General features: G+C 55.9%; 1 protein-coding gene across 12 annotated transcripts in view; it reads left to right on the top strand.

Annotated features, from left to right (window-relative positions):
- CSNK1E (casein kinase 1 epsilon) overlaps positions 1-26273 on the top strand; it is a 36748-nt gene that overhangs the window by 6245 nt on the left and 4230 nt on the right. For 3 of the 12 annotated variants that reach the window (XM_055394565.2, XM_055394566.2, XM_055394564.2), the window contains exons 1-7: positions 5232-5501; positions 8970-9054; positions 18908-19018; positions 19150-19298; positions 20799-21027; positions 21625-21795; positions 22947-23095. In XM_055394565.2, coding sequence (XP_055250540.1) covers positions 8979-9054; positions 18908-19018; positions 19150-19298; positions 20799-21027; positions 21625-21795; positions 22947-23095 — 885 coding nt within the window. In that variant the 5' untranslated portion in view covers positions 5232-5501; positions 8970-8978. Of the gene's footprint in view, positions 1-5229; positions 5502-6909; positions 7508-8969; positions 9055-18907; positions 19019-19149; positions 19299-20798; positions 21028-21624; positions 21796-22946; positions 23786-23852 lie in introns of those variants that run through there. The other 9 variants (XM_055394568.2, XM_055394569.2, XM_055394567.2 and 6 more) reach the window with 7 other exon arrangements.

The following is a 26273-nucleotide window of genomic DNA, read 5'->3' as shown; positions in this document are numbered from 1 at the left end:
AAGTAGGAAGACCCCAGATAAACTTCTCCTAGAACCAAGAACACGGGTAGAGAGAGAGTGGGCAGGGCCAGTGGCTCACCCGGGCCCAGCTAGGCCTGCGTCCTTCCAGCCCACCCACCCATGGTGGTGGTGGCCCCTCTAGGGGGAGGTAAGGTAAGGAAAGAAGAAGGAATCCAGGACAGGCCTGTGTTTGCTCCCTAACTGCCCCTTAGAGCAATCAATAGCATCAGCATCTTCCTCTTATTCGGGACTTTTTCTGCACTAAGGTGTTTCTGTGCATGCCCATCTGTATTATCCCCACTTTACAAATGAGGCTCAGAGAGTTAAAGGAATTTTCCTAGGGTCACACAGTTCAAAAGTACCAACGTCAGCTTTTTAACCACTGTGGGCTACTGTCTCAGACTCCCTCTGTGACCTTGAGAAGGACTCCCAAGCCCCAGGCTCTCTGCCTGTGAAATGATGGAGTTGGAGTAAATGAGCCCCATGAGGCCCCCTGTCTCTCCACTGGGTCCCAGAATTGATTCTCCGGTAGAGGGTCCTAGCGGTCTGATGGAGGGGGCCAGGGTCCTGTCCCGGAGCTGTGTTCTCCACCAGCCTGGGCAAGGTGGTTAAGAGCATAGGCTCTGCCAGGCCACTGTCTCTGCGGAGGATACCCGTGAAGATTGAATGCAAGTCACAGGGCTCAGGGAGGGCCTGGCACACAGTGGGTGCTCAGTAAATGAGAGCCCTTAGTGTATTCTCAGAGCTAGTGAAGGCCGCCCTTTCACAATCCAGCCATTCACTCCTTCAGCACGTATTTGTTAAATCCTTCCTGTGTGCTGGAAGGACACTAGTCTTGATACTGGTGACCTAGTGATGCCCCCAAAGAGCTTTAACTCCCTTCCTTCTGATATTCCAGTGGGGGAGGCAGACCAAAAAAGAAAAAATAAAATAAATACCATATAGAATAAGGTAGATAGTGGTAAGTGCCAGGACTCGCTGGGAAAGACCCTGATGCTGGGAAAGATTGAGGGCAGGAGGAGAAGGGGGCGACAGAGGATGAGATGGCTGGATGGCATCACTGACTAAATGGACATGAGTTCGAGCGAGCTCTGGGAGATGGTGAAGGACAGGGAAGCCTGGTGAAACGACTTAGAAACTGAACAAAGTGCCAGGAAACAAAACGAAGCAGAAAAGGAGAGGGAGAGGGAGGCAGTGTCTGGAGGAGGGTGGGGTTGGGGGGTGGACCTTACATCAGGACTGAAGGCCTCCCTGTGAAAGGGACTTGAAGGTCCTGACCTGAGCAAGGGAGGCTGATCCCTGTGGGAAACATGTCCTTGGCAGCTGGAGAGCCAGGCCTGAGATCCTGAGGCTTTGGGACAAACTTGGGGGACAGATTGTGTAGGATCTTTTTTTTTTTTTAATGGTTCTCTTTTTTTTTAATTCATTTTTTAAAAACACTTTTATTTATTTATTTATTTATTGTTGGATGTGCTGGGTCTTCCTTGCTGTGTGGGCTTTTCTCTAGTTGCAGAGAGCGAGGGTTAGTCTCTAGTTGCAGTGTGTGGGCTTCTCATCGCACTGACTTCTCTTGTAGAGTACAGGGACACCTGGGCTTCAGGAGTTGCAGCTCCCCGGCTCTAGAGCACAGGCTCAAAAGTTGGGGTGCACAGGCTTAGTTGCTCTGCGGCACGTGGGATCTTCCCAGATCAGGGATCAAACTGTGTCTCCTTCATTGGCAGGTGTATTCTTTACCACTGAGCTACCAGGGAAGCCCCCATAATTCACTTTTTCAATATTTTCTTGGCCACACAGCACAGCCTGTGGGATTTCAGTTCCCTGACCAGGGATCAAACCCTCATCCCTTGAAAATGCAAGCTCTTAAGTCTTAACCACTGGACCACCAGGGAAGTCCTATGTAGGGTCATTTTAAGGATCCTCCCTGCTGCGTGGTAAATCTACAATGCCCTTCCCCGCCCCAAGATTCAGGTTGCAGGTGTCTCGGGGGTGATACTGAAATCTTTCTCCTCATCATTGAGCACCACAAGCTTCCCAGCCCAGTGCTCTGGGTTACCAGAAAAATCCATTCAAGCTCTCAGGACTGGCTGCCCCTGATCCAGAAAAGAGGAGCTGAAACCCTGAGCTGGACTTGGTGATTAGCTCTTCACTGATACCTATTGTCCCAGGCCTGATTGCATCTTCTGGGTGGGTGGGTTGGTGAGGGTATATAGGGAGGGGGGGCTAGGGGAACTTCAGCCTGACACACCCTTGGGCTTTAAAGTTGGGAGTTAAGTCCTGGGAGGAATCCTTGAGAATCCAGTCTGGAACCCAGCCTCAGGCCCAGAGGCTGCTAGATAGAACTCGCTTAAGTCTTCCTTCTCTTTGAATCACCTCCCCACCTTAGCTGGATTTTTCGTCCCCTCAGTTTTCTCCTGAAAACTGAGAGGCAAAGTTCTTTAAAAGTACCCATGGGTGGTGTCAGAGGGGAGAAGGAAAGAGGAGAACTTGGGCCCACAGAACAGCTAATCGGAAGCGGGTGTGGGGAGCATTCTTCTGAGGGAGAGAAGGGGTGGGGACAGAGGGGAGAGGCTGGGGGCAGGCCTCGAGGCAAGGAGTGGGTCTGAAGACTGGTTGACCAGGGTCAACAATGGTGTGTGTGTGTGGAGGGGGGTCAGTTACAAGTTTTGGAATTGGAGGGGAGATGTGACAAGACTGGGAGGGGAAGCTGGGACATCTGACTGTTAATGTGTGTGTGTGTTAGTTGCTCAGTCATGTCCGACTCTTGGCGACCCCATGGACTGTAGCCTGCCAGGCTCCTCTGTCCATGGGATTCTCAGGCAAGAATACTGGAATGGGTTGCCATTTACTTCTCCAGGGGATCTTCCCGACCCAGGGATCAAACCTGCATCTGCCTTACAGGTGGATGCTTTACCGTCTGAGCTACTAGGGAAGCCCCTAGTTAATGTGTACCTGGAAGCAGAGGTGAGGAGCCTCAGATTTCTCTCTGAACCAGGGAAAGGACAGAGGAGGATTCCATCTACTTTATTAAGGATTGAGAGGGTTAAATGAGATAGTAGGTGCTGGTGGGGGGCGGGGGATTATCAGTCCCTTCTTGGAGAAAGAGGGCTGGGAAACAGGGCCATGTAGGAAGCATGGGATGGTTGGCGGGCATGGAGAGGACAGTGGTGTATCCACCCTACTTAGTAGTGCCAGGGGAGGCCCTCTGCCTGGGGACCCAGGCCTGGCACTTTGTCTTACTCAGGAGAACCTGCAGTCACAGGCAGGGTTGGCCTCCCTGGACTCTGGAAGCAGGATTCAGGGTTGATGAGATTGGGTTGGAAACAGATGACAATGGAAGGGCCTTGGTAGCCAAGCCTGGTGGCTGGCTTCTAGGACCGGTCACACTTGGGGACCTCCAGGATATGAGGGAGTCATCAAAATCAACAAAACAAAGCTGACATGAGGAAACCAGGGCCCTTGAGCTGTGACCAAAGTGGGTGGCTGCCACCCAGGCTGGCTAAGTGTGGCCAGGGCCCAGGGTGAATTTGGGCCCAGAGTAGCAGTTCTCCCACTACTTCAAGAGAAGTAGGGAATACAGACCTGTCATCTAAAATCTTTCCTTTTTAAAAAATTTTTTTCACTTATTTAGCTGTGCCGGGTATTAGTTGCCGTGTGTGGGAGCTTTCACTGCAGCCTGTGGGATCTAGTTCCCCAACCAGGGGTTGAACCTGTGCTCCCTGCATTGGGAGCATGGAGTCTTAAGCACTGAACCACCAGGAAGTCCCAAATCTGTCCATTTTAAAACTCTGGGAATCAGTTAACAAAGCAAAAGAAATAACAACAAAAAGCACCACACAGGCCAGGCAAAGCCTACCGCTTTTGGCCAATGACCCTCTCCTCTGGCAAAAGTGGCATTGAGGGCAGGTCCCCAGCTGAATGCCCCAGACCTCTCCTGGAAGACTTGTCCTCACTCTCCTGCTCTTGGAAGCGAGATAGTGATAGACTCAGTTTCCCAGGGCCCGATGGGAGAACAGAGACATCTTGGGCTATGTGGCCCTGGGCCAACCCCTTCCCCTCTCTGGACTGCGGTTTCCTGGGCTCTGAAGGAACCCAGTCTGTGGGGCTCCTGCCAGTTTGGAGACTGTGTGACTAAGTCCTCAGGCTCGAAGGAAGATGTGATTATTATTGACGTGACTCTTCCCACCAACCATGCTTCTGGGATTGGATGCAGCGCACTCCAGCACTTTGTGTGTCCACAGCCAGAGTTGCGTGCATGAATGGTTGTGTGTCATAATTTGGAGCTTTGCATGGTACAGTGTAAATATCATTGTGTTAATAACTCTGCCCTGGAACCTTTCATCCCCGGCTCTGGAAGCCAGTAGGAAGCCTTAATTAATTCCAAGTGACCTGGGGAGGGGTGCAGGTGAGGAAACCTGAGCCCAGAGCTGGGAGGCAACTTGGCTAAATGTGCACTACTTGGGGGACCCTGACTCAAGTGTTGGTTCCAGGGCAGGGAAGGCAGGAACCAACTCGTGCCAGGCCATTCCTGTGTGGGGTCCAGTCATTAAACGTGTGAGGACAGGATTGGGTTCGAGGTCAACTCTGTGCCCACGGGTTTGAGCTGCTGGAAGAGGAAGAAGGCAGAAGAGAAAGGTCGCTTTTGATTTTTTCTATGGAGGGGAGAAAGCAGCACAGCCTTGGCTACCTCTCTGGGCGTTTTGTCAATGTCCCTCCATCTCTTGCTGTCTTGTCAAATAGTTGGCCCCTGAGTCAACCTGGCCTGCGTGCTCAGCAGCACTCAGAGCCCCGAGGCGGAGTAAGCCCTCAACTCTCTAAACAATCTCCTTTTGCAGTAACTCACATAAACACCGGCCTTCGGAGGGGCCCACTGCTAGGGTGTGAGAGGAGACAGAAGCCGGCAGAGGGGAGAGGACGGTCTGGGGCTAGAAGGCCCCAGCTTTGGGGGCGCCTCCTCCTCCCCACCGCCACCCAGGTTTTTCCACCTGTGCCCCCCACTGGATCAGTGGTGTCCGTGTCTGTGTACGCTTCCCGGTCCCACACGGAAGACCCCGTTCCTGGAAGGCGCTCCTCGCGAGGCTGATGAGGGGAACCGTGTTTCGCTGCTGCGGGCCCCCAGCGTCCCCGGGATCAGGGGGGCGCGGGCCCTTTAAATCCTCCGGGGCGGCGGCGGCGGGTCGGGGATGACATCAGCGGGCGGGCCCGGGGCTCAATGGGAGCCGGCGGGCGCGCGCCGGGCGGGAGCGCGCGAGCCGGCGGCGGGGGCGGTCGGGCAGGAGGGCCCGGAGGAGGGAGGCGGCGGCTGCGGCGGCGGGCGTTGAGAGCCAGATCCTGAACCCGGCCAGGGCGAGCGGAGCGGAGCGCGGCGGCGCGGCGGCGGCTGGGCCGGGAGAGGCTGGCGCGGCGGGAGGCTCTGCAAATCCTCCGGCATCCGCCCCGGCGGGCCGCCCCCGCCTGCGGCAGCCCCCCGAGCAGCGGCCCGGCACCGGCACCTTCCCGGCGGGGTAAATATTGGGGGGCCGCGGGCCGGCGGAGGGGCGCAAACCTGGGGGGAAACGGGGCTCCCTCCGCCTCTTTGTTTTTGCGCGAGAGGGAGGGGGGAGAGGGCGGACACACGCGTTCGCACTCGGGTATGGGGGAGCTGCCCGGGCGCCGCCCGCTCGGCCCGGCGAGGACAAAGGCGCGGCTGGGGACGAGGAGGAGAGGAGGGTGACTATTTTGCAGGCTTGCCCAGGGGAGCCCCCCTGCCCCGAGTCCGGCTAGCCTCTCTCTCCCCAGCTAGACCCTTTAAGGCCCCGGCCGGCCGAGGCGGCCACCCCTGGCTGCGATTTGAGGACGCTGATGGAGGGGGAGGGGGTCCGGGACTGGGGTGCCGGGGACACCCGATTCTGTTGATTCCGGATTCTCGGCCAAACCCTGGGCTTCGATAGGCTTCACCAGCCCATCAGCAGCGCCCCCCACCCCTCCGCTCCTGACTCGGGTGCTCCAGACCTGGGGGTCAGCAGGGCTGCTCCCGCGTGTTGGATGGGGGCGCTTGGGGGCCCTGGGGTGATGGGGTGTGTGGTCACCCAGCCACCAACTCTTGTTTTCCTTTGTGGAGAGAAAGAAAGGGGTGGGGGTTATTTATCAGATCGGATTCTCCCATTTCTGCGTGTGAAAAATCCATGTTTTGCAAGTCCCCGTGGAAGAGAAAACTATGTTTGTGCCCGGGTGTCTTTAGAGAGTGGATTCCCAAGCTCTTCACACCCAGACTCAAAGTGGGGTGAGCCCCCTCCCCAACTTTTTCTCTTAGTTTTCTTGCATATATTCTTGGATCAGCCTTCCTCAGGGAGAAGGATTTGGGGACAGGGCCAGGGGATCCCCAGTGTCTTAAGTTGCACCCGTTCAATAAATGCCTGTGTCTTGGGGCTCCTTTGGCTGGCTGGCTGGGATGTCCCTCCAATTTTTATTTTAATGATCCAGGGAGGGAGGTGGGCAGGGAGTAAGAAAACTGCCCATGTGCCATTCAGCTTGGTAGTTTGTCTCATTTTTCTTAACCAGTTGAAACTCTGGAATCTTCATGTCTGCCTTTTTTATCCCCTTCATTTATTCCAGCACCGCCCCCCCTTCCTCCCCCCAAAAAGAAGCAGCAAAGAACTGGAAAACCTCTCCCATTCCCGCCTCAAATCTTTCTGCTCTCTGGGAGGCTTTTGGGGGGACAGTGCTGGGACACTCTAGGCTCTCCTTGAGGCCCTGGCCCTGGGGTGTAGGAGCAGCTCTGGTGGGTCTGGGTGGTAGCACAGAGCTGGGCTGGGGGTGGGTTGCCTGCAGGATAGTGGTTTGCACCCTCTCTTCTCCCCTTCTCTGCCGACAGCCGGGTGAGTGGGGAGGGGCTGGGGGGTCATGTGCAGTGTATTTATGTAAGACACCCAGACGGGAGGGCACGGGTATTTATATAACCCGGCGTGGGTATTTATGTAATATAGGATGCGGGTGTATTTATGTTCCTTTCCGAACCTGCGGCTTTCCCCGCTGCCATGTGTGGTCTCTGAATTGGCGTTGGCGGAAAACGGGCTGTGGGGGTGGCGGTGTTTGTGTGTGTACACACCCGCGTCCCCCCACCCCCACCCCCTGCCCCGTGCCCTCCCCACAGCGGGGCTCCCAGTACATGTCTGCATTTCTTTCTTCCTTTGAAGTGTCCACACAGGACGGTGTGTGTGTGAGGTGTGTGGCGGATGAGTTTCCTGCAAATGTGGAGTGGGTTCTCCTGGCCACCCTGGCACCTCTGCTGAGACTGGCCGGGGTGTGTGGGCAGAGGCCCTTGGTGGAGAGCCCGGAGTTTGGCCGGCATGGGGTGGAGGCTCCTTCCTTGTGACCACTGCTGAAGGGCTAGCTGCGGCTCCCTGGGAACTGGCACTGGGGTGGACGTCTCTCCTGGGCAGGAACTGTCGGCTCCTCGCCTCCACCCCGGGGGGGCAGAGACTGACCACGACCTCGTGGAAGAAAGCTCTCCTCCCACCTCCCCTTCCAGGTGGGTCTGGCTTTCCGGGTAGTCCTTGATGTGGAGAAGGGGCCGAGACTCTGTGCCTTTTTTTCCCCTTCCTGTGCAACCTCCTGGCCCTGGCATGAGCGGGTGGGTGGGAGGTCGCCAGGTAGGGCAGCAGGAGCCCTGTCTGGGCCTTAGGGGAGGAGACTTGCTGCTGGAAGGGAGGTGGGCAGGCCGCGTGCCCTCCCTGGGCCTGAGTTCCCTGTCTATAGAGAGCAGCCTGTCTTCCTAGTTGTCTACACTGGCTGTCTTGTAGACACTGTGATTTTAGGGGACCCCCACACAACCCTCTCCTTATTTTATAGGCCCCCCCAGAGCAAGACCTCACCTCCCAGCCTTGGAGTTTCCTCCCCTGCTGGCCAGAACCTCGAGAGTGCCCAGACCTTTGCTCCAGGCCAGAGCTGAGGGGTCCCTTCCAGGGTGGTCCCTGCTGTTCAGAGAACTTGGGAGAGCTTGGACACCCAGCGTGGGGCGCAACAGGGAGAGAAGTGCTCAGATCGGCACTTTCCCCCCCGACCTCCTCCCACCCCACAGAAGCTGACGGGCGGCTCAAAACTTGGCTTTGGTCCCCTTGGTTGCTCTGCAGGGCTCTCTTAGGAGACCCTCCTCATCTTGAATAAAGCCAGCCCCAAACTGTCTGTCTATCCATAGAAGGCCGTGCAGAGTCCTGTTGCGATTCTTGGTGTTGCGAGGTTGAGAGAGGGAGAAGACCAGAAGCTGGATGTTCAGGGGGCCCCTTTCCGACCTTCCCTCTGAGTTGGGGAGACCTCTGTTTGTGGGACCCAGTGCAAAATTGCAGAGTCTACCTCTGGGAAGACCCATCCAGGCTATGGAGACCTGGCATTCAGTTCCTGGTGCTGGAAGCCTCGGGTGGGAATGGGGTCACCGGGACCCCATCATTTCCACGTCCTAAGGGGGCTGAAGAACTCCTTTGGGGACCCTGCATTCACTCTGTCCTTCTGTCCCTGGAGGTTGGAATTAGCTGGTGGTTGCCATGGCATCAGCCCCAAGGTGATCAGCTTCTACATCTGCCCTCCCCATCACCCTCTCTGTCCTTGATTTTCCTTTCAGGGTCTTTGCCCATTGTGACTAGCCTGGCCCAAGAGGCTCCTGTTGGAGGGTCCCCAAATGGATGTCCCCCGAGGAACTGCGTGCTTTGCTCTTTCCTTCTGTACCCTGTTTCCAGCCCCCTTCTGCCTGGCTACACTGACACCTGTTCTGATAGCCTCACCACCTGTGGAGGCTGTTGGGCTACCTGACATGTGGTTGCCCTCAGGCACAGTGAGGCCAAATCCCTTCCAGGCCAGCCGGAGGGAGATTGCAGTGTCCCGGGTTTTTTCTTGTGGCTTCGCCGGACCTTTTTGGTGGGGGAGGGGCAGGGTCTGGGGGCTCACCCCCTTCCCAGCTCCCCTCCTCTCTGACCCTGTGTTTCTGCTTCCCTCTGCAGGAGTGAACCATGGAGCTACGTGTGGGGAATAAGTACCGCCTGGGCCGGAAGATCGGGAGCGGGTCCTTCGGAGACATCTACCTAGGTGAGTGTTTCTGGCTCCAGCTCAGTGGGTCTGGAGCCTCTGGGACAGCCCTGGGACTCGGAGGAAAGATGCCAAGATTTCACGCTTTGAAGCCAGAACATGACTCTGGTACTGTGTTTTGGTCATTTTGTCCCAGAACCATCCCAGGTGGGGAGGGAAGCTGCAGGCTGGGGGTGAGGCAGGCCGAAGAACTCCTCCTCAGTCAGGGCAGGAGGGTGGGCGTCCGGGATGTCAGTGCTGCCATCCAGGCTGTGGGAGGTATTTTTAACTCTTGGTTTCTAGCTGCAGATGACCTGGGTTTCCAGCTGGGCGTGGGAAAGCCCAGGCTGGGTTAGCACCCCTATCTTGTCTCCTGGGAAAAAGGATGCTGGTGGACAGAAGTGGCCTGGGCTGCTGTTGCTTCCCCCACTAGGCCTGCCCCGCCCTGTGGTCTGGCCGCCTGGAATTCAGCCCAGGAAGACTTTGGAATGATGCAGGCTCCCCACTAACCACGGGGGCGGGGGCGGAGGGGGGCGGTGGTGGTCTTAACTGTTTAGACTCTCTCTCCCCGGATGTGCTTCCTGTTGAAAGGCTGAACATGGTCTGGTGTGGTTGATGAAGTAAATCACTGACATCTCACCCCTGTCCTTGGCCCTGGAGAATGCCACTTTTTCAGCGGCCCTGGATCCGGGCGGGGGCGAAGTCAGGAGGCACGACCCTTCATTTGCAGTTGTTGGTCCAGAGAGAGAGACTGTGCTGGTCGGTCGGGAGTGGGGGCTCTTAGAGCGGTGGCAGGCCCTGCGGGTTCTCCCGTCGCCGTCCCTGTGCTCTTGGCAGCATCTGTGCTTCAGTTTCCCTCCTGGAAAAAGAGTCGTCAGTCAGTTCTGTCCTGAGCGGAGGAAGCCAACAGGTCAATGTGCCTGGCTTGCTGCTTCAGACCTCAGAGGGTTTCTCTTGCCAGTGGTCTGGGTCCCTGCCCTCTTGGGGTATGAGATCTGCTTCTCAGTGAGCCACTGCTTCCCCATCAAGGTCGGGGGAGACATGTGTGCCCACGTTCTTCGGGCAGTACTTGTGCTGGGAGCCCTGTGCGAATGTGGTCTCTGCTTACAGCAGCCTCTGGGGACAGTGCCGAGCTGTTACTGCTTTACAGATTGAGACAGGGTGGAACGGTCAGGTTGGCCACCAAGACTTCTCTCCAGAACTAGATGTGACAAGGCGCTCGGTAGTGGTCCAGGGGCTGGGACTCCGTGCCTCACTATCAAGGGCGCAGTTTCAATCCCTGCTTAGGGCACTAAGAGCCCGTGGGCCAAGCGGTGTGGCCAAAAAAGAAAAAACAACTAGAAAAGGCAGGCTTTCTACCCACAGCCCTCCAAGGAGTGAGTGTAGAGGACAGAACGTGGGAGGGAGCCGTCAGACCTGGCTTGGTGCGGTCGGTGAGGTTTGTGCGATGCAGCAGGTTTGTGTGACGCTGCCGCCTGGCTGACCAAGGGCTTCCAGGAGGCACGTGAGGAGAGCGTCTTGTAGACTGGCAAGTGCCAGCCGGATGTGCGTGTCATGGTCAGGCACCTAGTCGACCACCCTCCTGTAAACACCGCAGAGCCCAGGGCAGAGGGGCAGGGGGCAGTGCAAGTGGGAGCTGGTGGAAAGGTTTGCTCCTGTGGGGGTGGGGGAGGGGTACTGGCCTGCGTCCATGCTTTTGCCCCAGGGCTCAGCACGTGGGGGTTCAGTGGAAGCCTCTGAAATGAAGGAATGAGGAAATGGTGCTGTGACGTGCAGAGGCCTGTGAAGTGGCCTCACTCGTGGCAGGGGAGGAGAAGGTTGGGATGTGGGGGGCAAGTTCAGGTCCCCCGTCTATTTCTCATGGGCTTTGTAACCTGGGATAAGTCATTTTCTCTCTCTGAGCCTCAGCATTCTCATCTGTGAAAGAGGGGGGTACCCCATCTCCTCCTGTTTGTGAAATCGGGGTGGATATAAAGGATCCTTTTATTGTGGCGGCTTCAGGCTCAGGTCTGGAGCCGATGGTTGAAGGCAACTTTTGGCAGATACACAGCTGCTTCTAGACAACACTGCGCCCCAGGCCTTCTCTTTTGCAGAAGGGAAACTGAGGCTCCGAGATGGAGGACACCCCAAGGTCATTCAGAAAGCCGGTGTTCCTGGTCCTGCCTGGGACGGGACTTCTGTTTATCCAGTAATCATCTGTGTGTGTGACTCTCAGTTGTGTCTGACTCTCTGCAACCCCGTAGACTGTAGCCCACCAGGCTTCTCTGTCCATGGGATTTTCAGGCAAGAATACTAGAGTGGGTTGCCATTTCTTTCTCTAGAGGATCTTCGCAACCCAGGAGCCAAACCTGGGTCCCCTGCATTGGAGGCCTTACCAATTCCTTACCATCTGAGGCACCAAGGGGAGCCTTAACTCCCAGTAATCGTCTAGTTCATTTTAAAATTTAGGTCTGAGTTCACTCCTCCAATTTACTTCAGAGTAAATTCTACCGGGCTCTGGGTACTGGCCTTTCTTTTCCTCGCTGTGTGCCCTTGGACAAGGGATGACCTCTGCCAGCCTTGGCTTCTCCATCTGCAAGGTGGGGTCGTGGGGCCTCCAGGGTGGCAAGGAGAAGTGAGATCACGGCACACAGACCCTCTGTACGCGCTCGGCCCAGCAGTGGTGCTTTCCTGTGGTGTCCCCCAGCCCTTGGTCTTGGTTAGGATTTGCTACCATCAGAGGAACTGGGTCCTCTTGGGCCTGAGGGGGCTGGGGGTCAGGAGCCAGTTCTCCGCTGACTGTCCAGCCTTCACCGGTGCACAGGCCGCAGGGACCCTGGCCTGGTGCACTTTCCTGCCAGCTCCTTCCTGGGCCCCTCTTGCTGGCGTGGGGGTGGCAGGGATTGTAGGGCCTGCCCAGCTGGCCTCGCTGGCTCCCTTTGTTCAGATCTCTGGCCACATTCTCGTCGCTGGTGCTGGCGCCAGGGCCTGACTCCAGATGGCCTCTGCAGGTGGGGCTGGGCGCGGCCTCCAGGCCCTGCTTTCCAGGATCGACCGAGGGCAAGCACATTTGTGGATGTGGCTTCCCGGCCTTAGTAGTCCTCTTCAGGTCCCTCCTCCCTCGCCCTTGGCATTGCAAGCAGCTGGCCAGCAGGGGTAGCCCGCTTTGCTAGGGCCCCACCTTGGCTGCATGGGGTCCAGAGGTGGCCAAGCTTGTGCCACCAACTCTACCAGCCGCCGACCGACTGCCTTCAGGAACTCTCTAGACCTCTCCTTAGTCTCTGGGCCTCAGTTCTAAGTGGGGAGGGGATGGTGCGCCCCAGCAGGTGATTATGGGGGGTGCTTCATCCCCACCTTCCGTCCAGCTAGGTCCCTGATTATGCCAGTGTCTAAGGGAACCCCCACGTGAGACTGGTCATCCCCCTTCCCACCTAGAACTTGCGAAGGTCCCAGACCCTCTAGGGCTAGCCAGGGCCAAGCCCTTCTCTGTGTCCAAATTTGTTTTCCAGACTGTCTCATCCCTGCCTCACCCCCCTGCAGAACTGCTGTATCCAGCCGAGGGGCCACTTCTGCTGCCCTCGCCTGGCACTTTGTACCTAGTCAAAGTTATCCATTGTCATTGCCACAGAAGGTGAGCTGAGCTCCTCCAAGGCGGGGCCGGCTCAGGGCTCAGTGTGTGTGTCTGTTGAGTGATGAATGAGATGCTAGGGAATTGAAATCGAGAAAAAAGCAGCAGCTCCAGAGATGAAGTTTCAGATCCTGGCTCCGCCCCAGCCGGTTCTGTGTGACCTCAGGCCAGCTACTTAACCTGTCTGAGCCTCAGGTCCACAGCTGTGAGAAGTAAGGTAGGTCGGAGAGAGGACTTGTGACTTCCTGGTAAGAGTTCAGGGGCAGGGCGGGGATCTGGTGGGGGTGGTGGGACCCGGAGGCAGCTTGGCAGCAGTGGGAGTCAGAGACTTTTGCCTAACAGCAGGGTCCCTGCTCAGGGCCACTGCGCAGCATTTGCTCATTGACTGACCTTTGGTGTCTCAGTTTCCACACGTGTCAAATAGAGATACAAGCAGTAGTACTTGCTGGATGGTGTGTAAGAGCCCACGGGGCCCAAAGGCCCCTCCCCTTCACACACCCCCCCAACCCCATCTCGGGGAGGGGCGTTCCCCCTGCAACCTCTGCTCCTGGCACAGTCTGCTGAATCATAAGTGCTGAAGGCCCTGCGTTGCCCGGTCCCTGCCCGCTGCCTCAGCAGGGCCACCGTCGTCTGGACAGTTGTAGCAGCCTTCGTGCAGATCCCCCGCCCCGGACTTCAAGTGCTCTTCTGTCCTTCCTGATACACCAGTGGTCCCAACAAGGGGTGGGACTGCCGGCTTTTGTCACACAGGGGACATTTGGCAAGGCCTGGAGGCAGTTTTGGTTCTTTCGGCTCAGGGTGGGGGGACTGCTGACAGCTGGTGAGTAGAGTTGGGAATGCTGGCGAACACCCTGCAATGCGCAGGACGGCCCTGCCACAGAATCACAGGGCCCTGTAATAAGGCAGCCAGGCCTGGTCCCCAGAGGCTCAGGCTGATGCCTAGGACCATGGCACTTGAGACCCTTCCCATCTCCTCCCCGCTCACCTCTTCCACTGTCTGCTTCAGCCCCCTCCAGCACCAGCTAGCTGCACCCCACTCCCTTTGGGCCTTTGCACGTGCCATGACAACTCCGGCCCGGTCCTCCTCACACCCAAGAGCCTTTGCAGCTTTTCCTGCCACTTCTAGGCTGGTGGGCTGCAGTGAGCCCCAGCCCCCACCGCCTGCATCCTTACTGTGCCCCCAGAAACGTGCGAGGCTTTCCCCAGCGGTGAGTGTTGATGTTTCAAAAGCACCTTAGACTTTGCAAAGCGCTTTCTCTCCTCCCATTGCACACGGAATTTGGGGATTTGCTTTATTTTTTTTATTTTAATTTTGTATGATTCAGAAATGAAAATACACACAACAAGAGTCCAAAATACAAACGCATGCTAAGTGAAAGAAGCCAGTTATGAAAGATCGCATATTGTATGATTCCATTTGTATGAAGTGGCAGGAGTAGGCATATCCATGCAGACAGAAAGTGGCTCCATGGGTGCCTAGATTGGGGGGGGTTGCTGGGGGAGGTGGGGAGTGACTACTAAGAGATGGGTGTTTTGAGGATGGTGAAAGTATTCTAAAATTGATTGTGGTCTCAGTTGCGTAACCTTGTGAATGTACAAAAAAACGCCACTGAATTGTACACTTTAAAGTATGTGAATTTTAACAAAGGTTTTGAAAAAAAAGCAAGGGCGGCATATAACTTAGTATCAGAGAAATGTCCTTTCCCTCTCCTGCCCTGCTCCAGCCTTGTGGGTTTCTCATGTTTCTTTTCAGTGTTTCTTTATGTAGGTACAACCAAACACAGATACATATTGTGTCCTCGAGCATAGAATATATACTGTTCTGTACTTTGCCTTTCCACTTCCTGTATCTTTGAGATCTTTCCACTTCTGCACCGAGAGAGCTTCCTCATTCTTTCTCCATTGTGTTCCGCTTTATGGATGGGCCTTTCTTTATTTAACCAGGCCCCACGCTGGACATTTGGGTTGTTTCCAAGCTTTTACTGTTGCAAACAGCCTACAGTCCACAGCTTCATCCAGGCCTGTTTTGCCCTGTGTGTGCCTGTATCGACTAAACTCCCCCAAGTGGAAGCTGGAGGGAGCCAGGCGGTCCTGCAGCCTGACTTCCCCAGTTCATATGGGGCCTGCCTGCTGGGGAGGGGAGCCCCCTGCCCCTGCATTGCAGGCCAGCTTACATGGACTTGGTCTTTCAGGATAACATTAACTTAGATTTTCTCTTACAGGAGTTTGGGTGTCTTTTCATGAGTAAGCCATTTTTATACTAATAATTTCTTTCTCTGTGAAGTGTGCGTTTCACTCCTTCAGCGTATTTTCTGTGGAGTTGTTGGTCTCTTTCCTACTGATTTGTAGGTGCTCAGTGTATATTAGTGTGATATTAGTTCTTTGCCGTTGATAAAAGTTACAAATATGTACTGTTTAAGTCTTTGGACTTTGTTTCTGGTGTTTTTCTTTGGGGAAGGGATTCCTCTTTTGGAGGGGAGGGAGACTTTTTTTTTTATGGCTTCTGGATTTTAAGTCAGGGATAAAATCCTTTCAGTTCAGTTGCTCAGTTGTATCCGGCTCTTTGTGACCCCATGGACTACAGCACGCCAGGCTTCCTTGTCCATCACCAACTCCCAGAGCTTGATCAAACTCAGGTCCATCGAGTTGGTGATGCCATCAGTCATCCCCTTCTCCTGCCTTCAGTCTTTCCCAGCATCAGGGTCTTTTCAAAAGCGTCAGTTCTTCACATCAGGTGGCCAAAGTATTGGAGTTTAAGCTTCATCATCAGTCCTTCCAATGAATATTCAGGACTGATTTCCTTTAGGATGGACTGGTTGGATCTCCTTGCAGTCCAAGGGACTCTCAAGAGTCTTCTCCAACACCACAGTTCAAAAGCATCAATTCTTCTGTGCTCAGCTTTCTTTAAAGTCCAACTCTCAAATCCATACATGACCACTGGAAAACCGTAGCCTTGACTGGATGGACCTTTGCTGTCAAAGAAATGTCTCTGCTTTTTAATATGCTGTCAGGTTGGTCATAGCTTTTCTTCCAAGGAGCAAGTGTCTTTTAATTTCATGGCTGCAGTCACCATCTGCAGTGATTTTGGAGCCTAACCATTGTTTCCCTATCTATTTGCCATGAAGTGATGGGACCGAATGCCATGATCTTAGTTTTCTGAATGTTGAGTTTTAACCCAACTTTTTCACTCTCCTCTTTCACTTTCATCAAGAAGCTCTTTAGTTCTTCGCTTTCTGCCGTAAGGGTCATGTCATCTGCATATCTGAAGTTACTGATATTTCTCCTGGCAATCTTGATTCCTTCTTGTGCTTCATCCAGCCCGACATTTCGCATGATGTACTCTGTGTATAAGTTAAATAAGCAGGGTGACAGTATACAGCCTTGACTTACTCCTTTCCCAATTTGGAACCAGTCCGTTCCATGTACACTTTTAACTGTTGCTTCTTGACCTGCATACAGATTTCTCAGGAGACAGGTCAGGTGGTCTGGTATTTCCACCTCTGGAAGAATTTCCCACAGTTTGTTGTGATCCACACAGTCAAAGGCTTTGGTGTAGTCAGTAAAGCAGAAGTAGATGTTTTTCTGGAATTCTCTTGCTTTTTTGATGATCCAGAGGATGTTGGCTATTTGATCTCTGGTTCCTCTGCCTTTTCTAAATCCAGTTTGAACACCTGGAAGTTCTTGGTTCACGTACTGTTGAAGGCTGGCTTGGAGAATATTGAGCATTACTTTGCTAGTGTGTGAGATGAGTGCAGTTGTGCAGTAGTTTGAACATTCTTTGGCATTGCCTTTCTTTGGGAAACCTTGCCTACCCCCAAATTAAAAGCAATGCTCCCTTCCTGTAACATCTCATTGTTTTATTTTTTAAATTAAATATATAAAATATGTGCACAGTTTAAGGCACTCTTCTCACCACTAGTTGGAGGAAGACAGCTCTGTCACCCTGAAGACCCCTAGTACCCCACCCCATCCCACCCTCTGCTTCCCCCACACAGAGGTAACCACACCCCATCCTGCCCTTTGCTTCCCTGAAACAGAGGTAATGACTATCTGAATCTTACGTTTTAAGTTATTCCCTTTTGTTGAAGAGTTTTATCACATGTTTATATCCCTAAACTATATATATTTCAGTGTGGAATGTTTTGAAATTGAGACAGAACTGTGCTTGGATCCTTCTGTCTCTTCCTTCCTCTTTTTTTTCCCCCTGAAATTTGGGTGAAATTCACATGACATACAATTAACCATTTTAAAAGCATTCCATTTAGTGGCATCTACCCCACTCCAGTAATCTTGCCTGGAAAATCCCATGGATGGAGGAGCCTGGTGGGCTACGGTCCATGGGGTCGTGAAGAGTCGGACTTGACTGAGTGACTTCACTTTCACTTTTCACTTTCATGCATTGGAGAAGGAAATGGCAACCCACTCCAGTGTTCTTGCGTGGAGAATCCCAGGGATAGGCGAGCCTGGTGGGCTGCCATCTATGGGGTTGCACAGAGTCGGACACGACTGAAGCAACTTAGCAGCAGAAGCAGCAGCAACAGTACAATCTCATGGGTTTCCCTGGTGGCTCAGACGGTAAAGCAACTGCCTGCAATGCAGGAGACCTGGGTTCGATCCCTGGGTCGGGAATATCCCCTGGAGAAGGAAATGGCATCCCACTCCGGTACTCTTGCCTGGAAAATACCATGGATGGCGGAGCTTGGTAGGCTACAGTCCATGGGATCGCAGAGTCGGACACGACTGAGCAACTTCACTGACTCTAGTACAATTCCAGTGTGTGTGACCACCATCCCTATCTAGTTCCAAAACATTTTCATCACCCAGAAGAAAACCCTGCACCTGTTAAGCAGGGTAGCCTGCCCTGTAGCCTGTCCTCCTTCCCCCTGCCCTCAGTCCCTGGCAGCCACCAGTCTAACCTTTGTCTCCATGGGTTCACCTGTTCTGGGCATTTCATATGATGGAATCAGACAGTATTTGCCCTCTGGAGTTTGACTTATCCACTGTGCACCGTGTTTGTAAGGTCCATCCATGTCGCAGCCCGTGTCAGTTCCGGTTCGTTTTTAGGGACAGGCAGAGTGGCTGTCCACGCCTGTGCTGATGGGCTTTCGGGTGTCTCCACCTTCTGGTCTCTGTAAGCAGTGCTGCTCCTTGCTCTCTGCTCAGAGAGGGTTCAGGTGCAGAGAGCCACCCACCTAGCCGTCATGCCTGTCTCCCGTGCCTGGGGCGTCCCTGGGCACCTGCCCCACCTCGTGGCTGTCTTCTGGCGCTGGCCGTCGTGGTCCTTTGCTGCTGCGCAGAGGTCCTTGCTTGGCCTCCTGGCGGTCATGTTTCTGAAGGGTGTACCCTTGGGAATGGCCTGGTTTGGCCGAGGGTCTGTGTGTGTTCAGCTTTACCAGACACAGACCAACCTGGCCTCCAAAGTGGCTGAGCCAACATACACTCCAATCTTCTTTCCCCCGTGTGATCGTCTGCTCTACTCAGGACTTGTGATGCATGGTATGAGCTGTGTTGTCTTTCCTCAGATTGCCAGCTGTTCCAGGCATGTTTGTTGTGGAGCCCCATCTCGGCCCTCCCCGGTTTGAGGTCCTGGCTTTATCCTGCCCTCGCTTTTTCCAGTGGCTGTCTCCTCCCCTGGACCTTCCATGTTGTCTCTGTGCTGAGACTACACTGTTTAGTGATGGCAGCTATAGTCCCCCTTGGCTCCTGGCAGGAGACGGCCTCTCAGCTTAGCCCCTAGCCCTCCAGCTCAGCCTACCTGTGACTGTAGCTGGGGAGACTGAGGCCAGGTGCAGCTTGGATTGGGATCTTTCTTGAGATAACCCTGCCCCTCTGCCTGCTCTCCTCCTCGGCTCCACACCCCACTGACGGCGCCTCTCTCCAGCTCCGGAGTCCTCAGTGGAGCTCAGTCCTCCACTCTGCAGGACACAGCTCCCCTGAGTGGTCTGGGAACATCTGTGGCCCCTCCCTGACCCCTCACATCCGGCCGCCTGCTGCCCCAGCCTCCCATTCTCTGCATGGTCCGCAGCCCTTCCCTCCTTCCACCGGCACGTGCTGCAGTTCTGATTCTCCCTTCCTGCCCAGGCTGGGTCAGGGGCCTGCTCTGTGCCCCTCGGTCCCTCTGCTTCCCCTGGATACAGCCTGGGGCCTCCGCCACCTTTCCAGCCTCTTCCCAAGGGACAGTGAGCTGCTCAGGCGCAGACACAGAGTGGTCCTGGTCTGGGGCTGCCTGGCCAGCTGAGCGTGACCTGGGTCCCTCTGCCCCTGCAGGTGCCAATATCGCCTCTGGTGAAGAAGTCGCCATCAAGCTGGAGTGTGTGAAGACGAAGCACCCCCAGCTGCACATCGAGAGCAAATTCTACAAGATGATGCAGGGAGGAGGTGAGGGCCGGAGGGGCGGTGGGTGTGGGGGCAGAAGCTCTGCACCTGTGCCTTGCGTGCTTGCACGGGGAGGGGCCCAGGGACTGGTGGGCTGGGGAGTGATGGCGTCTGACTGCCCCGCCTCCACACAGTGGGGATCCCATCCATCAAGTGGTGCGGGGCCGAGGGGGACTACAACGTGATGGTCATGGAGCTACTGGGGCCCAGCCTTGAGGACCTCTTCAACTTCTGCTCCCGCAAGTTCAGCCTCAAAACTGTGCTGCTCCTGGCTGACCAGATGGTGAGTCATCCACCCCCGTCCTCGGGCCAGGGGGCACTGAGCACCCAGCTGGAGGATGCTGGATCAGGAAGCAGTGACAGTGACATGGGACCGGGACCAGGGGACCTTGACCATCAGCCATGGCCGGTTGAGGGGGTATTAAAACATAGACTGCCAGTTTCCGCTCCAGACCTGCTCAGCTGGGCTCCCACGGAAGGCTTGGGACTCTGCCCTGTAAAAATGGGGACACGTCCTCACCCACTGGGACTCTGGCCAAGAAGTACCAGGACGCCCGCACCCACCAGCACATCCCCTACTGGGTGACTGTAAAGCCTGCGGTCACCCAGACCTAGGGCCTGTTCCCATGCAGTGGCCATAGGTGAGCTGCTGGGTCTTGTCTCCTCATGAGTGGCTTCCCTTTGTGTGGTCACCTGGGACGCCACCTGGTCCCAGGCCCCACGGACGAGCATTGCTTGTATCCTCAATCCTTTTATAAATTCAAGGGAGAAAAATTTTTTTTAAAAAGTAAAGCACAGGATCCTGGCCCTGGGGGACTTTCCTGGTGGTCTAGTGGTTAAGACTCTGCTTTCAACGCAGGAAGCGCGGGTTCGATCCCGGGTCAGGGAACAAAGATCCCACAATACAGCATGGCACAGCAAAAAAAAAAAAAATCCTGGCCCTGGAATGGTACATGGAGATCTTGTTCCCCAGGGTCTGTGTCTGTGTCTGCCCTGCAGAAAGTCCTCAGACATTCTTCAATTTTAGGCTAAATGTGTGTGCGCAGAGAGGGTTATCAGATTCTCACAGGACATGAAACTCAAAAAAAGTCTAGGTTTTTTGAGTTTAGGAAATATTCAGAAGCTTGAGGCCCAGGGAGGGGGCCAATCTGCCAGAAGACAGATAGTGTATGTATTTATTAACGTGTTTCTAACACATTGTTGAAAGGAAAGGAAGGTCCTCTGTGTCTCCCTGACTTTGGTATCCTCCAGAAGCCAGAGGTTAAATCCTGCCTGTGTGCCTTATCTCTGTCACCCCTACCTACCCAGTTTAGGGTTCCATATGCTCCCATTCCCCCCAGTCTGGTTGGCAGAACAACCTCTGAAATGCCTCTCTGGTTCCTTGAAGGCCTCTTCTGTACCCTGAGGGTGTAGAGCCAGGCCCACAAGGTCTGAATGCCTTTCTGGGCTTCCTTTCTAGATCTTGCCATTGACTTTCCTGCCTTGCTTTCTTTCCTGTGTCACAGCAAACCCGATGAACGTCTCCATCAGAGTTTCTCTCTACTGTCGCTTCCTCCAGGAAGCCTTCCCTGACCTGCCCCTTTGAAACCATCATACATGGTGGTTGCAGGCTGATCTTGCTCCCCTGCTCGTGGCAGGGCTCCCCATCCATTGGAAGGGACCACGGATGTGTTTTCCATTTATAGGGCCCCACCCCCCTGTCCAGGCCTGGCTCCGAGCATCTGGCAAAGCCTGCTCCCCCTGCCTCAGCACTTGCTGAGTGACTCTCTCTCCCCTCCCCCAGATCAGCCGCATTGAGTACATCCACTCCAAGAACTTCATCCACCGGGACGTCAAGCCTGACAACTTCCTCATGGGGCTGGGGAAGAAGGGCAACTTGGTGTACATCATTGACTTCGGCCTGGCCAAGAAGTACCGGGATGCCCGCACCCACCAGCACATCCCCTACCGGGAAAACAAGAACTTGACTGGCACTGCCCGCTATGCCTCCATCAACACCCACCTGGGCATCGGTGAGTGAGTGAGGCCTGGGAGCAGAGGGTACCTATGGGCTGCCCATCAGGACCTTGGCTTCCTTCTGCAGCCTGGGTTTATTCCTTGGCTGGTCACACAGGCAGGTCTTCTCCTTCGCAAGAAGTACTCTTTATCTCATGCCTTAGTCATCCCCACAGCAGCCTTGGTGGGCGAGGACGTGTCCCCATTTTTACAGGCGAGAATTGCAGGCTCACCGTGTGACACAGGCACTTAAGGTCGTGCTGCTTAGCAAGCGTTAAAGTCAGGTCTGACTCAGCCCTGTCTGATGCCACTGCTTGTGCCTTATCTGCAGGGTGGGCTGGGCAGGGAGGCCCCGGGGTGCCTACTGCATAGTGGCTAAATGAATGAGAGCCTGAGCTGGAGACACCAGGCCTTGGTTGAGTGAGCAAAGCCCAGCCTCAGGCCCCTGCTCTGTAGGAGGGTAATGGTGCAGCAAGCCAGTATGTGGTGGGGTGGGGTGGGCCCGTGCTGAGTGCACAGGGTGGGTTGTTCCCCTCAATCAAAGAGCAGGTCCTGGCCCCCGCAGCCAGGAGCCCAGGTGAACCCTGCCCCTCACCTTGTCCTTGACTCTGCAGAGCAAAGCCGTCGAGACGACCTGGAGAGTCTGGGCTACGTCCTCATGTACTTCAACCTGGGCTCCCTGCCCTGGCAGGGCCTCAAAGCGGCCACCAAGCGCCAGAAGTACGAGCGGATCAGCGAGAAGAAGATGTCTACGCCCATCGAGGTCCTCTGCAAAGGCTACCCCTGTGAGTAGCCCGCTGGGGCGACGTGCTTAGCCTGCGGTCCCCAAGGCCCCTTCTGAGGGCCCAGCGAGGCTGCACAGAGCCCGTCCTGGGCCACCACTGCCCGGCACCACAATATCCGTCACTCACAGCTCTGTTGTCGTTCAGGCTCAGCTCGTGTCCCCAGCCCACACTCCTGCCTCTCCTCGCAAGGGCTGAGTGTTGGGACCAACGCTGGACCTTCCTTGACACTAGTTGGGTGTCCTACATTTTAACTCACTTCTGACACTACCTCCCTGGAGGAAGTGTCAGACCCTGCAGTTAAGGGCTAAATCCTACGAGGCTGTTCCTCCCACACCGCAGATGCCAGTCACGAGTCCAGGTTGCTGCCTGTGCTCCTGATCAGTTGGCTATAAATTGGAGGTTTCCCTCTTCGGATTCGATTACTTTGGCTCACCAAAGTCAGGGAAATACGTTTCAGCTAGTTAATGAAAGGATGTGATAAAGGATTCCGATGAGCAGCCAGTTGAAGAGAGACATGTAGGGTGAGGTCTGGGAGGGTCCTGAATGCAGGAGCTTCTGTCTTCAGTGGAGCTGGGGATGTGGTCACCAACCAGGAAGCCCTCCAGACCCCATGCTGTTGCGATATTTATGGAGGCTTCATCCCATCGGCATGGCGACCATTAACTCCGTTCCCAGCCCCGCTCCCTTCTCTAGGGAAGCGGGTAGGGGTGGGCCCTGGGAGTTCCAAGCTTCTGATCATGGCTTGGTCTTTCTGCTGACCCACTGCTGTCCAGGAGCCACTTGGAGTCTCCTCCATTGAGGTCTGGACAGGATGCTCCTCGTGCTCTCACCCCTTAGGAAATTACACGGGCCTTAGGAGCCCCAGGAGAGGAACCTGTGTGTGTGTATGTGTTCTGTCCCACAAGGGCCCTCTGTCACTTCTGATTTTCAGAGGAGGAAACCCAAGTTTTCCTCCTGTGGCTTAGAATTTCCATCGGGTTCTTGACTGTCTTTGAGGCTCATGGATCGCGGTAGGGAGGACGTCGTCTTGACCCCTCTTAGGTCCGGAGCATTTGCAGGGGCGGGGGCTGCATAGGACAGCGCCTTCCGGGGGGCCCCGGGAGCACAGGCCTCACGACGGCACCTTCTGTCCCCCTCTCCCCCCACACCAGCCGAGTTCTCCACATACCTCAACTTCTGCCGTTCGCTGCGGTTCGACGACAAGCCCGACTACTCCTACCTGCGCCAGCTCTTCCGCAACCTTTTCCACCGGCAGGGCTTCTCCTACGACTATGTCTTCGACTGGAACATGCTCAAATTCGTGAGTCTCCTGAAGGCCGAGGCGGGCTTGGGGGACTGGACTGGGAAGGCCAACGTGACCCTGTGGTGGGCGGGGCTCCCGGAAGCCGGGAGCTACGAGCTGGACGGCGCACGTGACCCCCACTCCAGCCTCATCCTTGTGGACGGCCTGTGCCGCCGCAGTCAGCGGGGCCCAGGTGGGGCGCTGCCTCCCACCGGACCCAGGAGGGCCCGCCTGGGCTTCCCATCCTTCCTGGGCGCCTGGGTGAGCGGGGCCCGGATGGCACTGGTGGGCCCCCCCACTATCTTGATCCTGGCCTGCAGCATCTTGCTCTTGGTGCCCTGCACGTGCCGGCTGGTAGCCTTTGCTGAGTCCCCCTTGGCCAGCCTGGACCCCTTCGTTGTGGCTTCCTTCTCCCTGATTGTCGCACCCTGGGTCTTGCTAGGCACCTCTCTTCTCTCTCTCTCTCTCAAGAGTCGTGGGGGTGGGGTGGGGAGAAGTGTTCGTCCGCTGGGCCTGGGACTCCGGAATCTGTGACATCCTGTGTCTTGTTTCACGTCTCTTCTGGAGAAGGGGGCTTCCTCGAGCCAGGCTCAGCCCCGCGACAGCGAAGCTGTTGCACTGCCCAGCCCCCGCCCCTGTCCCTGTGCCGGGCCGGCGAACCCACCCATGTACTGGTAAGCGCCTCCAGGATCTGACTTCTCCGAGACTTATCGCTTGGCAGGGTTGGGGAGCCCAAGAAGCTGAGCCTCCGCTGTGCTCTCTCTGTCCCTTCCAGGTGCCCGGCGCCCCTGGGCACCCAGGGCCCTTCACATAGGCCCGTGGAGGAGGTGGAGGAGCTGCCCCCCCAAAACTACTGGCCTGTGGTCTGGACTGCAGGGCCCCAGTTCTGACATCACCAGGTGTACCCAAGCCCATCGGGGCCAGGCCCGAGGAGACATCCTTTGACGTGGTTGGGGTACAGTGGAGAGGGCATGGTGAAGGCCCTACTGTGAGATTCTTGGGGACGAATCAGCTGCTGGATGAACAGAGCTTGAAGGAGATACGATGATCCTTGCCCTGGAGGGCCTGGTGGCAGTGGACCCCAGGAACAGCCTTGGCCAGACCCCGCCGGCAACCTCTGTATCGAACCCGAACTCATTAAACGCCCCTACCTGGAGTGCGTGTCCTCGTGACTGCCTCTTTTCTTGGCGGGCATCCTTCTGCCGATGCTCAGGACGAGGCCTTGTTCTCCAGGACCCCGGGATTGGCGCTTGATCTCTGATCAGCACTCTCTCTGACTCTCAGACAGTGGCCTAAGGAGTGGGGCGGAGATTGGGTGGAGGATGAAAATGTCCCACAGGCTGGAGGACCCCAGGGATGGGAGATGGGCAGTGGCACCCATCACCACAGACCTTCTGGCTAGGAGCACAGCTCTCACCCTAGGGCGCTGCTTAGGGCACTGTGCACACCCTCTCATCCATGTACAGAGGTATTCATGAGTCTGGTTCGGGGCCAGGTTTGGCTCTTCTTCTCGGTACAGCTCTGAGAATGGATTTTGCAAAGTCTGGGCCTGTGCCTGCCAACGTGGTAGCCACTGGCTGCATGTGGCTAATTTTTCATTAAAGTTAATTAAAGCTGAAAACGTACTTCCTCAGTTGCGTTTGCCATATTTAAAGTTCTCAGGAGCCACAGGTGGCTGGCTAGTGGCTGCCACACCTGTCAAGGTGGATGTGAACACATCCGTCATCGCAGAAAGTCCAGGGGCACCTGCAACTCCAGATGGCTCCTCACAGAGCCTCTCATGGGACCATCCAGCCTACAAGATCTCTCCTGAAGCCAGGCCAGGAGTACTCTCTCCACCCTTTGCTGGCACCTTGACCCCTTCCTGGAGTTCCCGTCGAGGCAGTCCCTGGAGCCAAAAGCTGAGCAGAGGTGCCAACCTCCCGCACTGATCTCTGACTTGAGGGGCATCAGACTGGATAACTGGGCACCTTTGACCCCGTCCCCGCTATGGTGAGCTTGACCACCTCCAGCTGCCCCTGACGGAAGTATCTGTGGACACGCCCTGGGGACCTTCCACATTTTCACCTCAAGGCCAAGCTTCTCCCACATTACCCCTCATGCCCTGCCTGCAAGAAGCCTTCACCAGCACCTCCCAGCAGACCGGACACCATGCTGGGCACCGAGGGCTGCAAACTTCCATGGGAAGGATCCTGTCCTTGACTGAGAACTTCCCTTCTTGGAGGGGCCACGCCGATACGTTCAGCATCAGGGCCCTGGAGTCCCCGGATACCTGGAGCCTGGGATGCCGTGCAGAGCCACTGTATTCTGAAGTCCTACCAGCTGGCCAGGTGGAAACTTGACACTGCCAAGGACAGGGGTCTGCACGACATGGGGGAAGCCTCATGTGACTTGGACGTTGACTTTTTGTGTCTTCTCATGGGCAAATAAAAGCCAAGAGACCTCCCTGGTGTGTGTTTCTTGAGGCATCACTTGGGTTGGGTGGAAAACGGGGTGAGTGACTCAGCTCCTGCTGCTGTGGGGCCACTGTGGGCCTGAGCCTGTAGAGGGCAAGGGCTCCAGCCCTCTGCTCAGCCACGACCCCTGGGCTGGGCACCTCTCAGGGAGTCACTTGACTTCACTGAGCCTCAGTGTCCCCCCACCAGAGAGTGAGTTCGGACCTGCCTTGCAGGGTGGATGCGCCCCCTGCCCAAGGGATGTTTAATGAGTGGGCGTGGCATCTCCCGTCACAGGTTTGGCCCTCCTTCTGGCTCAGTTGTTTCTCTCCCCATCTGTTAACCGAGTGGGTGGGAGCCCGGGGTGAGGACCGGGGGTCAGGCGGTGGTGCCCTGGTGCTTCCCAGCCTGCCTGGACAGGCTTGAGGGTGGGAGGACAGAGATCGTACATCTCTAGACTGTTCTGCCCGAGTCCTCTGGGAGCACGGAGGGCGGAGCAAGACTGGGCCATAGCCCAGTGCTGCCCTGAGCTGTGCGGCCCCAGGCCTCCCGAGGCCTCTCTGGGCCCTGGTTCTTCCTGTAGGATCCAAGGATCCTCTGATCCCCCAGCCGCTAGCTCCTGGAGTTGCTTTTAAGTCCAGAGCCAGCCCCCACCCTATCTCCGAAGGACAGTCAGGCCTTCTCGGCCGGTCTGGGAGAGACAGGGTTGTAGGAGCCTGTGGCCCATGAGCAGGCCGCCCCCCCCCCCCGACTCAGCCTGC

Source organism: Moschus berezovskii, chromosome 6, assembly GCF_049115385.1.
Source record: "Moschus berezovskii isolate FMDL1 chromosome 6, NW_MosBer_1.0, whole genome shotgun sequence".
Lineage (NCBI taxonomy): Eukaryota > Metazoa > Chordata > Mammalia > Artiodactyla > Moschidae > Moschus > Moschus berezovskii.
Note: the sequence above shows the minus strand (reverse complement) of the source record. Positions and strands in the feature narration are given on the sequence as shown.